We start from the raw sequence: 15,011 nt of genomic DNA, 5'->3' as shown, positions 1-15,011 counted from the left end.
GTTCGTTCTCGTGCTGGCGTCTCAGCGGCATCTTCGGCGCAATTAGCGTTTCTTAGCCGCGCTCGCGTTTCTCCGAGTGTCTCGACGACGACGACGACGACGTCGGTGAAGCTTCTTGCGGCGACCAGAGAGAACAATCGAAGTCCCACTGGGAGAGTCCCCGCAATTCGGCGAACTTGTGAATATTCACGAGGCCCCGCCGCGCGCGTTCGAGGTCTTTCTTGAATTATCTAATCCCAATACAACGCCGCGCGCATTCCTTTGTAACATACCAAATATACTCGTCTAAAACTCAGAGATTTTGTTCGCATCGCTCGCTTACGTTTCAACGAACATAAAAATTGAATTCGGTTGATTTGTTATAATGGTTTCCTTTAATGTTTGTTTGGATTTCCTGACATGAGAATAAATGATTGTATCGTTAATTCTAGAATTTATTAATTAACTAAAAAATAACATTTGCACGTAATTTCCGAAATATTTGATATACTGAATATAAAATAGCTATTTAATGATTGAGTTCTAAACCTATGGGTTTGTGATGAAAGAAACATTTAGAAATAATTATAAAGTTACGCAATTATTAAATCTTTCTCTTATCATAAGCTATAATTTTGTGAAAAGACAAACATATATGCTCGATAACAGCAAAACTAAAATATGAAGGTTATACGACCAATCTCCAGAGCAAGGCAACGAATAGGTGTTGGTTTAATATAAATAATAATTTATTAAATGGCAAGAATAACAATCGTTTTCGTTTCGACTTACTTAGTCTTCATTAGAACATGCTGGGCCGAACCGATAAAACACATTAGTTACATTACATTATATTTATTGTAATGTAACTTTATCGGTTTGCTCCAGTGTGTTCTGATTTCTGATGAAGACTAAGTAAGTCAAAACGTAAACGATTGTTATTCTCGCCATTTAATAAATTATTATTATTTATATTAAACCAACACCTATTCGTTATCTTGCTCGGAGATTGGCCTTTCATATTTTATATTTTTGTTTTAATTACTTTACTGTAGGTACTGTTTAGTGAGTAATAAAAGAAGAATAATCATTAATTTTATTTTGAAATTACTGATTGTACCATTTACTGGAAGATTTCACTCTTGATTCTATATCAAATAACTTTATTTTCATCGCTGTATAAACGTTATAACCATTTCTTTAACCCAATCGTCGTTTAGAAACTCATAGACGGTGCACTTAACGGCGTCAAGGGTCGAAGAGGATGAAGGGTAATACCTCGGCGAATTTCAGCGGTCGAGTGCACTCTTGCCGAGCGATGAGAGGGCAAGGACGACTTTCAATTTACGCAAGAACCACCGCCGTCACGTATGCGCATAGATTAGTAGGTCGCCCTGCGACGTAGACGTAGCGCCCTAATCAGCACTTGGCGTTTTAACGCGGTTAATTGCGCTTCAATTAGCCGGGGGTCGTGCCTCCTCTCATCCCTTCCAACCCGGACGGGGACTTTCTTGCTCCCGCCGTTGCTCGCGCGAGCAACGCGCGGAGGAACTTTCGCGATCGTCGAGCCGTAGCGTGCAATTAGGTGCAAAGTCCCGTGCATTAAGAAGACCGGCAAGAACCGTTAAAAGACATTGCCGGCAGAAGATTAGTCGACGATAACGTCGGAGTTACATTGCCGTTAAAGCAGCGCATTAGCGTAATGCTCGAGTGTGTTATTTTTCCCCCGGAAAAGACGGTATCTCGCTCTCGCTTCTCGTTATGCGTGCACTCCAATCGGCGACTATTACGCGACCGCCCCGAGCGTACGGGAACGAGCGAGCGCGAACAGACTTTGCCTCGTAAGGTGAGACGTGAGAAAATTATAACGTAATCGTTACGTCGCACGCAACGTTCAAAGTGAAGGAGATCGCAACGTAGTCTCGAAATTCGCCTTTTCGTGCCGGCTGGCAGCGGACCCGCGCGTCGCTATCGGCCGCGAAATAAATCACAGAATCAATTCTGATACATACCGGGTGGCGCCATAAATAAAAGTGCGAGGTACCAACCAGAGATACCGCCGCATCGTAGATCGCGGTGTCTGTTACATATAACCCGATTGGAAGGGGGGGGGGGATGGGCGACGGAAACAAATGACAGCGCATAAGCGGGTGGAAACACTCGAAAGTCGGTTGTTGCCGCGACGGCCGACACGGTGGTCGCGCCGAATTTGAAATTCAAAGCGTCCGGAGAAAGCCGGCCGATAACGGTGGGAAAGAGAGGTAGACAGATAGACGGGACGAAGAACGGCCGCGGGACCCAGGGCAAAAATACACATTAGTGGATTTGAAATTTAAATACCGGCTAGTCCCCCCTTCTCACCCTTTAACCCCTTGTGAAATTGACCAGTCCGTGCTCGAAAACAGGCCGATTTGCGGGCGGCGGGAGCTCGCGGTGCCCCTACACGCTGCGCGTGTCTCGAAACGCCTGATTCCGAGTCTGATCGATGTTACGTGCGCGCGAGGTCCACTTCTTCTGACCTCGTTCCCCCCCCTTCCAACCCCGTTATCGTGCACGGGGGAGTGTATTTTTGCCAAACGAGCCGCGTACGGGTCCGCATTCGTTCCACGCTGATCTACGTACGGGTACGTGTGCGCGAGCGCGAGCGGCGCCCTAGATGTTAGCCGGGCGGATAGCATCGGGCGTCCCCCGGCGCTCGCCACCTCCGTTACGAGAGTTGTTTGTACTTACTTGTCATGTACGTGATGTAGTGCGAGTCGCTGATGTTTCCTGAAAGAAGCTCGTTGAGTCAAGTCGTACGTAACGTCCCGGCGATGCCTCGCGAGCCCAGGCACGCGGCGCGTGCCGTGCGTCGACGTGTTTGCGTTTACGCGGATACGAACACCATGACATTTCATTTCTTTCGCTGTACTGACCGCCGAACCAACGCAGTTTTCGTTAATCTAATTATATCGTTCACATCAGACGGCCACGCAGCAGGAATTAATCGCATACATTCGCGCACTGATTAGTTCCCGCGGAAGCACGCACTTAAATTTATATAAATGAGATAAATTGGTAGTGTCTCCCATGCTTCTCGTGTTTATCGCCGCAAGTACATGTATCTGATCAAGCTCAATAATGGAGTAAGAAATATACGTGGGAGCTTTCGATATCCCTCTCGAATTTCATCGCCATACTGCGTCGACTTCGAAGCCACGAAGGCATGCCATCGACACGCGACTTGCATCCCTCGATAATACAGTCGCGCTCTCGAGAGCCGTGTCGATCTCCTTCGACTTGGAATATTCGCGTGTGTGAAAACGTCGGGGCATTGCACGAACCTTCGGGAGGCATGAAAAGGGGTCGGGCAGGGGGTGAAAGAAGGATGGGCGGTAGGGGCGTTTGGTGGTTTGCGAGTTGGTCGGCAGCTGTCGTGAAAGCTCTCGGAAAAGCGTGAAAGCGCGAGATACGTTTTCGCATGCGTTCCTATTCGCGGAATATAACCGTCGATGGCGATCGCGATATTTTTACGCTCGATGTTTAGTATTCATTCTTGTACGGTCGTTACCTCGTGTTCGCGCGAATAAATGAATCGCCAATGGCGCGCTTTAAAATTCAAAGTATCCGCGCTGCGAGAAATTAAAGCGGAAAATTATAATTCTTGCCAAAATTATGCCAAAAAGAAAATCGTAGGTTTATCGTTATTCTTCATCTATTATTAGTTCTGTCAGTCATTCGTAATTATATAATCATATTATATCAAATATATAATTATAAAATGTCTAGAATAGATAGTAGAGATCTGATAATGATTTATTATTAAAAGCTAGCAAATGAAATTTATACTCTAATTCTATCTCTCTCTCTCTACTCATCATTTTATACTTCTCATATCTTTTATCTCGAAACATAATTTTATGTTTCTTAATTTAAAATATATTAATATATTATAATAATCGTAATATTAATAATTAAGAATAATCTATGGTAATATTAGTGATGTTTCTATAAATTCAATATCAATCCTGTTCGTCTGCCTGTGTCTTAATCTCTTAATCGCGTTACAAAATTTAATTGCTTTTCAGCCAGCCAGACGCCACGAGTAGGTATGTAATAATTTCAAAGACGTGTGTAATCCACATTCTGCAACAACACTTTTCGTAATAACGCAAATGCGTTCCTTCATGCGTGAAGCTTCTCGCAGACAAACAGGCGGATGCATCCCGAGATACGCAAGCGCGATGTCGCCATTTCGGCGCGCACGTCAACCAAACCGCTGTTATTCCATTGCGGAGCTCTCGACGCGAGCATACGTCGTCGCGTCGTCTCTCATCGTCGAAGAGATTTCCCCACGAATAGAACGGGATATTAATTTGACAAGATTGTGCGCGAGGAGGTATCGGCACGCTGCCTCTTCTCTTAGACGGGCCCCCGGTGGATGTAAATTAACTTTGAGAAACAATCTTGTCGTTAACTTGGCGTATAATAACGCGGGCGTGGTATCGCTATACTCATGCCCTTTTGCACCCTTCGCTACCGCTAAGATGCCTTCACCTCCGTGGGAATACGACAGCCCAATCGCTCTCCCCCATCGACGTCGAAGAGTATTTAGGCGATGTATTTTATCGTGTCTCCCGTTCGTTCGCGACATAACGCTGTTCCCGTCATAATAATCCTCGGCCATTCTGCTTCCGTTTCATCGCTTGATTCCGGCGTTTATATCTTACGATTATTCATGACAGTCGCGACGGAAGCGACAAGTTACGCGCTCGCGCGTACTTTCCCCGATTTTACGCGCTCGCTTTTACGGCACTCATTGAATTTCCCGCTCTTAATAATCGAGGCAACGACGACTCTCGTTCCCGATAAGGAGTCATTATGCCCCGTTTTATATTCGCGAGACGTAAATAAGTTTGCGCAAGGGGGCGGGCGGAATTATGCGCCTGAGTAATGTCAGTGTATCGGCGACGGGGCTCCTATAACCGTATTGCGCGAGATTATTTTCCCGATCATAAAAAGTTACGTGTTACAGGCCTTACACGCTCGTACAACAGGCACGGGATGTGAAACACGAAAATTGCCACGCCGTCGCTATGGGAGCTGGGAGGCTTTTATGATGGGAATCAGGAACGCCAAAGCGACTCCGGCTGATGAACCCGGGCATCGTTTTTTTTTCCATCTCATCCAAGTAGTTCTTTTTAATACGGTACATTGTACATGTACACGGACGTTACATTTATTATGTTAATCTGATGGAAATAAAATCCGACTCGGTTAATTTATGATAAATAGTTTACATGTTCAGAATTTTCAGAAACGTGCGCGTTCCTTTCCGCCAGGGCGTAACGTCTCAAAGAGTACGGTATTCGAGCGAAACTGAGTAAACAGTGGAATTTACCGCCGAACAAAAATTCGAAAACGACCGAGTATATAAATGCATTTTATAATTAGTTCCCCTACCGCAGGCTAACGTTAAATTAACGTCAGCCCCCGGCGTTATGACGAAGTTGCCGTGCGCGGTAACTTGCGAGCGCGATACGTCACACCGTTGGCAGAGGGAAATCCATGCGGGCCGGCATAATGTGAATCTATAACTCAACTCATGCATCTCGTTATCACGAATTGTGGCGCCGTCTCATCGAACCTCGATGACAAAGGCGTTTCTATGCCGTTCACAGGCATTCCAATTCCATTCGCTAGAAAAAAAATATCGAGCTGGCTCAAAACAAACATTTGATTTTCGCAAACAACAATTTTAATTCGTTTTATATTCCCTTAATGTTTATTTTGCAGCACAAGCGGGACGTTTATCTGATAGGTGTGCCGATCGTAAATGAAGATTGTCTATCTTAATAATCGCGTGTAAATACTCTATATGACGAAAAAGTGGGTCATCCGTGAAAAAATACGCAGGAAGAAGGAAAAACAGAGCTGACGAAAGAAACACATTCGCGCATTTAATTCAATATATATTTAAAATAGGTTCGCCGTTACCGTGGATCGAGTACGATGCCATGTCGGCATCGTGGCTCGACGATCCGTATATAACTGACCTATTTACGTGGCCGCGGCCACGGCGCGGCGCCGAGATACGTATCGCGATCACGTGTGTATGTTAGCTCGATCGTATTTTCGAGTCCGGGATCATGCGAGCTGGTTGCGCGCCCCGCGCACAAAAGCGAGTTTCCCACCCGTCGCGAAGGGCAAGAGGGGCGACTCATTTTGAGAAAACGCACGATCGTCTCCGGCAAGTCAATGTAAAAATCGCGCGTGACTATACTCAAATCGGTAAAGATGAGATAGAATTCGAAGACCGGTTATTGAAATTTCGTGTCCGCGCTGGAGATTCCGCAATTCTGACACCATCAACGGGGTAGCATTCCGTCGCGGATTGACAGATGCGTGCGTATGTGTATATATGGGCACGATTTTTATTATCACTCATTCCGCGCAGTCTCTTCTTCGTCGGCATTCCGGGCTATCAGACCGCGCATTCACGCCGTCGAATTCCTACGGAACTGCTTCGACGGGAAGGGATATCTATCTTAATGGAAGCAAGACGTCGCCGTCGCTCGTGCCGGCGCGGGAGCTCAATATGAACGGCGGAGGAAGGAATTTTATGGCGCATCAGACTCGACACTCGCTAAATCGCGGCTTATTGCGATATTATACGCGGAACGTGCGCGAATAGTTCGTGCCGTCGAAGTAAAATGAATCGTTTCGCTCAATTTTCACCATTACGAAACCTCATTCAGTTAGCTTTAAACATTTAATACTATTCGAATCACATATTCGGTAATTTGCAGGAAACGAAAAATGATGTGTGAAAATTGTGCAAAATGTTTAAACGATTGGAATCTCAAAGGCGCAATGAGCTACTTAAATTAATTCGGCAATGTCAGCGATTGTGCTACTGCCGCGCGATCAATTTTAATGACCGACATTATGATTTCGCGTGAGTAGTTTGTATCGGTTTCTCACGGGGCTAGTGATGTACGACGATGGCGAGCGCGGCGAGACCACGAGGCACTGGCGGCGCAAATTTGCCTATTGCGTTCAATACTTCTTAAACTACATGGTAGTTCTCACTGGTAGTTTAGGCTATTCACTAATCCCAGTAGCCCCAGGGGTCTAAAGTATCACGGTATAGATACAATTGACGCTCTGCTTCGCGCTTACACGGACTGTAAAATTATCCTACAGATAAAACTAAAAATTTTATTTAATTTATAAAATCATGGATTATATATAAAATATCTGGAAATCGATACAATCTTTTTCCTACTTTGTGGAAGTAATTTGCAATAATATATACCATTTTAATAAAAAATAAAATATGCATTTGCGCGAATGAACAATGAATATAAAATGGTTGATCAGAGCAGTTAATTAAAGCATCTCCCTGATTCCGACTACATCTTCCCTCGTTTGCATTTTCCAATCGAGTAGTTAACTAATCGTCGTTTAGCGACATACGTAATAACTAATAAGTGGAAAATTGGTCGTATCTAACTGCGATATAGTTATAACATTATCAGCGGAACTGGGTAACGCGGTGGTATATACGACATGGCACGTATTTCCTTCGCTCTCCCCTTAATTTCATTGGCAATATTCAGATCTTCGCGAGTTCCTGAAATCCCATCTATCCTATATACCATCCTCCACCCTATCCCTCTTTCTCGCTCTCTCTCGCAATTGCTGTGCCGAAGTTTCAAATTAATTGACGTTAAACCTGCTTCGTGGCGCTTCGGATATGATGATACGCGATCAATATAGGCCAATATATGCGAATGTATCATGCGAGATAGCTTGTTTGTCAGTTCATTCATAACACCTGGGCTTATAGACAAGCGCATATTTATATTTATCCCATGGTCGATTTAAAATCTCGAAAGCTCTAAAATAAGCTTAAAATAACATTTAGAAATTGCAACGTACAGAGAAAATATATGATTCGATTACATAAATATTTTTTGTTACTAATGAAAAATAAACAATTTACATTTATAGCAGTTATTTACCATTTGTATTTATTTAACAAAAATAATAATTGCAAACAAAAAATGATATATCGGAGCTCCTGAGTAGTAGCAATCGCTTAAACTGTGCTTATCATTAGCCATTACATTCGTTAGCCCTGAGAGAATGAAGCTAACACTAGAGCAATGATTGATCTGGATTTAGTGACCGATATTTCGAGATACCGTAATCTTTGTCAAAGGATGGATTTCGTTCGAGATTCTACAACCCGTCGACGACGTCCTTGAAGCATGTCCAAACGTTGGTCGGTAAGTGGGTCCGAATATCGCGGACGAGACAAAGATGGACCGATTTCAATTGTCGTCGCCGACGTCGTAGACGTCGACGTCCTTGTCGGCAGTTCCACGTTTCGAATGGGCCATCTCCGCTATCCCGGGCCGCTAAGAGAGTGGAATTGATTAAATAATTGGCCCCTTAGATCGGTCGGCTAGTTTCTGGAATGAATACGTTGGCGCCTGGCCAAATCCCAGCTTGAGCTTCCCGAGGAACGCAGGGAAGAAGGGGATGAAACCACCAATCCGGACAAAGTGCCGCGAGGACAGTAGATGGCTTAATAATGGTTTCGATTGGGAATGGGGAAATCTGCTTGTCACATCGGTTATTAGTTTCGAGAAGTTAGCACCTTTTCGGTCCGCGCCTACGCCATCGTGTGTGTCAAGTTTCTAATCTACTGGGGACAGTTCGATAAAACTGGCCATGGAATATCGATTAATGGAAACGCGCTTCTAGAACGGAGAGAGAGGCCGAGAAAGGATGCATGTAATATCGAATTCCGTTTTCCGCTGGTTTTCCAATAAACTCGCAATTTCAAATTTGTGTACATGGAATATGAACTTCGAACCTTTTTCCTATGATTGCACGCGAACCCGAGAGAAATCCTGCATTAAGAAATCTCACCAGCTTTGACCAACCTTTTCTCACAATATGGTATCCGAGATGAAATATTTTTCCTCAAAATAAAATATACTACTTCAGAGAGAGGATGTAGGAATCAAGTACGAGGGCAATCGATAAGTTGCAACTTGCAAGTATGTGGTGCATTTGCGGAGCCTTAGTGCGATACTCGTTTTCTTTCTTTTTTTATGAAAGTGAATCACGTTTGGTCGATCAGATAATGCTAATACGACCTACTGGCATAAGCCTGTAATTTTATTTAGTCGGCAACTTTGTTAGGGCAACTGACCAGTGGTGATTCGGTACGTCGGTACTTCTGACGTGTTAAAGACCTCAAAAGGCTTCGCGTGATATCCTTTCCAGGAACGCGTTCCAGATGATAATGGAGGGCATGCGATTAAAACGACTGCGAACCAAACTGTTATACCAATTAAAGCTTCTGTTCTAGGACTTATACTGTAATTTTAATGCCACCGCGTTCGCTAAATCTCAATCAAACTTTATAAAACACGAATAACGTGAGACTCAATGAGATTTAATTCTTTACATAAATGTATATAACATACCCAAATATACATTTAATAAATATGACATAAAAATTTCAGTCTGTGAAAGAAAAAAATCTCAGATAAACTGAGCAGCGTCTTATATCAGAAAAAATAAACTCGAATCCTCTCTAAATTTGATTCTTGGATACATGTTTTATAAATTCTTCTTGCTCATTGAAAAAAAATACCAGAATACATAGATAAATATGTAATACACAATTTGAATTCTATAAACGAATATGGCAATTAAATGGGATATTTAAACGGATTAGGCAAATACATTAGCTCTTGCTATTTTTCTCGATTATCAAGGGATGAATAATTTTGCCGAGAAATCTTACTACTATTTTCGGGCGCAGCCTCTGCACCGTGCCGCGCGATATTTCAATCCCGATATCTCATGACAGTGGGTTAATCGATTTCGTAAGTGGTTTTCCTGTAATATTCCCGAAAATGTAATCTGACTTGACCGTATTTCTGGCGCGTATAGGGGTGAGCGGAGAACGGATCGGAGCGATTTCGCTTGGCTCTCAGATAATGGACATAAATATTCTCCCCGGGTTTTTCGGATTTATATTTCGCGCCGTATCAGGGATCTCATTTGCATCGAGAATTTACCGTGCGCGACGGCATTCCGCGTCCACCTACAAACCGGACCGGACGCCGCAAAATACGCCTAGCCACCGCTACGCAAACGCTAACGCGGACTGCGCCCGATTGCGCGCACCGTGGCTAAGGTCAGGGCAACAAAGCAAAAAGGAAAAGATATAGACGGCACGAGAAATAGGGAAAAAAGCAGGAGCCACTGTTCGGCCGGTATACCTCGCCGGTTAGCTGAATTATTGGAAAATAATACTCCGTGCCTGAGAATGAAATATTATCCTCGCCTGCTCCGTTCCGAGCGAACGCTTTATGAACAACCGCTTTTCTCAAAGAGCGACTTCATTAATCCTTACGGGGTAACGCTGGAGAATCTGATTAAACTTAATCAAATATTTTGTTCCCTGATTTGGGTGGATAATGGACCCGCATTGAAACAATATTCGCGGGGAAGTGCGAATATCCAGCTCAACGTTCGGTAATTTATTCATGAGTCGACTTATGCGAGGCTAAATGTTTTAATAATAGCAAAAAAGAAAAGGATAATTATGCGAATAAACTTTAGAAAAACTGTTTATGAGGTTCAATCTTGAAATCGTTCGCTTAGATTGATCGATAAATCTGGCTTTACATTACTATATATACTACATATTTTCTTGAGGACATGAGCAGCTTCAAGATGAAATCGCACGCGTGATTTTCCTTTACGAGTTTCTCGCACAGTTTTGCAAGTTAAGCAACGTGGCGAAAGAGAAACATAAGCGGCGAGCAAGCGAAACGGAGTGAATCGAGAGGGAAGGAGAGACCGCTGATGAAAGACGCGACATTCGAAATTCGTGTTTTCATCTCACGACTCGCTCTGCTTTCCTCCCTCTCTTGCCTCTTTCCTTCCGTATTCCTGCCGTTCGTGACGCTGCAGCTGCAAAAACAGTCTAGGATTTTTATTCGAGTTTTATGATTTAAATCGCATACTCCGCAATATTCTCCCACCGTTGCCAAGGAGTAGGAGGCGCGCGATCGAGTCAGCAGTTGATTTTATGCTTTATTTTTATGGCTTTACGTGTGGCAGCCTCCCCCCGGAAGCCTTCGCGGCCGCAATATACGGATAAATTCTGTATCATTCCCTCCTCGTAGCCCACTAAGTCTTCCCCTTAGATTCTATCTGGCGGATGAAAGTTGATCTTGTCTCGTTGTTCGTTTCGTCGCAACGCAATGAATTACGCGTTCATGTCTAAATGATGTTGAGTCACACGCGCGAAGTGCATGGGCAAAATGTACGCAATACCGTCTCAATAAAATGCATAGCTGTTGCTTTTAAATTCACCAAGAATAAACATTGGCTTGTATACTTAGATCGAGAACTTTATTCAAACTTTCGTTGTTGACCTATGTAGATTACGTTGCGTCAGATGATACGCTCTAGGCGTTTTACGGATGGGCTGTGTCTAACGTTGTTTCATTGTGATCGTCCATACGCGATAAGTTTACAAAAGGGGCTCTGCTATTCACGCGCGATCGAAGGTATCTCGCCGTAATGGGCGCCTGACGAGGCAGTTAGCCGCGAGATTGAAACGTGCGCGAATTCCGCCTTCATGCGGACGGAGGAACGTCCATATCTGCGGTTACACAACGTACACCGCTGCGGTCGTTCCTTCTCATAAATTGCACAATGCACTCGGCGACGATGCGTGTGCATCGGAGTTCACGTGCCGCCGGTGAAGCCCCAGCGCGCTATGATCAGGCCAGCGTAATAACGAGAAAGCATAAATTGACAATTTGTCCCGGCGTATTGGTTTCCCTGGCCACGAGCCGCGTCCGACGCAATAATTGGTATACGCTGTCAAGTGCTACTCCGCCAACGATAGCAAACCCCCCGCAGTATACGGCCAACCTGCGCTCGCACATCACCCGTTATCTCTCCCCTTGACGGCGCTGCCTCGACCCACCGGTGTCGAAATTTGACGAAGATGCTTGTGGCGCAATGGAGAATAAACGAATCGAATTGAGGAATTCGATGCCAAGTAAAAGCGGTACCGGTATATAAGAATCGCGTGTGTTTTCATAATAGAAAAAGTCTCGATATATACAGAATTTACGGTGTACAGACGTATAAGTTTGCCGAGATATTTTTGTCAACTTCAGAAAAAATAGTATATCTCCCCTGAATTTCTTTCCTCAAATCGTTCTGTAGACCTGCCTAAAGCAACAGTCACGCAAGTGAACAATTGCTAATGGCGGGGAAAAAGAAGTTCATGTCTCAAATCGATTAGACACTCGATTAAACGCCCCTGCCGAGGATTGTGTTTATATATATATATTATCTCCTAAGAAAGGGCGCGATACGCTCGATTCGCCAGCAACGACCCCCAACGGAGAAATAGTCATAAACCTTCCGGCGGAAATTCAAACGCGACCTGGCTTTCCGAACAATTTACCTTGCGATGCGATCTCTGCATTTGATTCACGAGCTGACGATGGTGCCGCGGGTGGATCGGATGCACGCGGCTGCAGACGATACGGAAGACTGGAGCGGATGCCGCCACGTTTTTGCACCCCGGGGCTACAAGAACAGGATTACAAAGATTCTTTGTACGCGACGGTGGATGGGGTGGAAAGGGAATGGCAAAAGCGGAGGGAGGGGGGGCGGAGGTGGAGGTGGAGGTGGAGGTGGAAAGGACGAAAAGGGCGACGCGCGCGGGAGTCGGAAAGGGTAGAGAATAAAGTAAACGGCACCTATCCCCGGAAAACGACGAGACAACAAAGAGGAACGATGCTCGTTTCTCGCCGGCCTGGCTCGAAATGAATCCTATATTCCCGGCATGTGATCTCGAAATGCGCTTTATGTAGGAACTATTAAAGCTGATCGTACATATGAAAGCTAAAGCGAAATATTTTGCGAACGTCAGGAGGCAATGGCGAATGGATGAGCGCATAAAGCGAACGAGTTACCTTTGGCGCCGGAGAATCGATGCTGGCAACAAGCTTGTAACGAACGTATATATACATATATGTGTGTGTGTAATGCCGTAACGTACTCTCGTTAATCACATCACGTGCTATCTGACTTTTAATAATTCTCGAGGCAAGAGACAGCTTCTCCTCTCTAAAGTGCACGTTTCGACGTTTGTGTTATAAACGGATCTCCTCGCCGTTGCTGCAGTATCAGGATAACGCAATTTGTGTGAGAAATTATTCAATACGATTCAAACATTTAAACAATGCTTAGAACCACGGTACGTCAATCAAAATGCTACGAGTCAATTAACCCAATTGATCGCGCGTTCTATGAAACTATTTGCAAATTATTTGCAGAGCGCTAATTAGATGCTAATTACCTCATGTAACTAATTGAAGCTGGTAAAGGTCGGCCTTTACTTGACGACCGCGACGAGAAAATCGTTGTGGAGCGAGGGAGGAAAAGACCCGATAAGACTCCCGCAGTTCGTGTCATTCCTCAAAAAGTCCACGTCGATAAAAAAGCCGTGTATGCTCGACATTATTAGCTTAACAATTTGCGTGCCACAATTACGACTTGCCTCGGACTTCCCTCCCGTTCCAACCGGCCTCGAACTTCTGCGATGTTTTGTCGTCGTTTGACGGTAGATTCGCATCAAGTCGCGCTAATCTAAAGAAAGGGAGAAGAAAGAGAAAGAGAAAGAGAGAGAGAGAGAGAGAGAGAGAGAGAGAGGCACAGGGTATAATAGTATAAGTCCCTTATAGGGTAGTTCTACGGTTTGGACGCGAGGCAGGCGACCAACAGAAAAACACGCAGACCACGCGAGGCTCGCATTTTTCAAAGGAAACCTCTCGGTGTCGACAAAAAAAGATTCACTCCTTCGACTTAAGATCGGATAAAATCGCACGGTGGCGCGCGCGTTTGTATCAGAACTGACGTTTGTCAAATAAAATCAGCGTCAGAAATTCACCTTAACTCATTTCATTTCTTATCGGATTGTAGACGGTCATGGAACTGTCACTGTCTCTTTGGTCTGACGGATTCATCGACTAAGTTTAATGTCAATTTTTTTTCTCGCAGTACGATGTCAGGAAAACTTGTCATAACTTTTTATAAAAGATAGATACTTCTTGGAATCACATCACAATTATTTTACATCACTGTACTCAGTAATCTTCTCTAAAAAAACAATTCAAGTTTATTTGACTGTTCGTTTGGCTAATACTTGACTTGTACTACTGAAGCGCTTAATTTCATGCGGTACGACGCGTATCCCATCGCATTTATCAAAAATTTAAACCAGGACGGTATAAAAGGTCCATTGTGGTGAGCATGCGTTTAAACAAAAACAATAATTTAAAAATTTAAATGTCATGAATCCGCGAAACATCTCTTCTAGGTATTTCAAGACTGCGATAAGCGCTTGTCACACAGCAGAGGAGTCCATAAATTACAAATGCAAAATGTCCTCTGCGGTTGCAACTGCGAGTCGTTCGCATAATGCGCGGCACAATGTAGGCGAAATGGCGTCCCATGTATTAAAATAACGTCATTTCATGCGCGCCGCCATCGAGCGCGCGAAAGGAAAAGCATGGTTGGTAGATGATGCTAAAAAGCTTTTGTCCAGTGCACTAACGGAAACATCGTGAGATGGCTTCTAGAAACTACGGTCTACATTTTTCAGCGAAATTCTAGCGAGAATGTCTGATATAGTCTTCTAAAGTTACAACTGCTTGCATTAGAAATACGATAGCCGACGAGCAGTTTACAACTTTCTTTTAAGAAATTTTTTAATTAACCAGAAATCAATTTTCCCCTTTAGTGAAAATATAAAAATACTTAATAATAGTAAAAATATTGATTAATCTAATATAATATTAATAACCTAGTACAAAATATAATGCTTATTAATCTAATACTAGATATCTTGATAAAGTATAAACGAAATGAGATCTCCATTTGAAATTCAACGGAAACTTGCTATCAACTTATCTTTCCCGGAACCTTAA

The 15,011-nt window shown here is 43.9% G+C and overlaps 1 protein-coding gene across 9 annotated transcripts in view; it reads right to left on the bottom strand.

Moving 5' to 3' along the window:
* Nucleotides 1-15,011, bottom strand: part of Lar (tyrosine-protein phosphatase Lar) — a 382,201-nt gene that overhangs the window by 125,863 nt on the left and 241,327 nt on the right. For 7 of the 9 annotated variants that reach the window (XM_071704649.1, XM_071704648.1, XM_071704647.1 and 4 more), the window contains exon 4: nucleotides 2,710-2,748. The exons of the other annotated variants lie outside the window; for them this stretch is intronic. In XM_071704649.1, coding sequence (XP_071560750.1) covers nucleotides 2,710-2,748 — 39 coding nt within the window. The remainder of the gene's footprint in view (nucleotides 1-2,709; nucleotides 2,749-15,011) is intronic. 9 annotated transcript variants of the gene reach the window in all.

The sequence above is a fragment of the Temnothorax nylanderi genome, unplaced genomic scaffold (genome assembly GCF_030848795.1).
Source record: "Temnothorax nylanderi isolate EJ_2023f unplaced genomic scaffold, tnyl_v1.0 TNYL_tig0043_pilon, whole genome shotgun sequence".
Taxonomy (NCBI): Eukaryota; Metazoa; Arthropoda; class Insecta; order Hymenoptera; family Formicidae; genus Temnothorax; species Temnothorax nylanderi.
The sequence above is the reverse complement of the archived record's forward strand: the minus strand, read 5'-3'. Positions and strand labels throughout refer to the sequence as shown.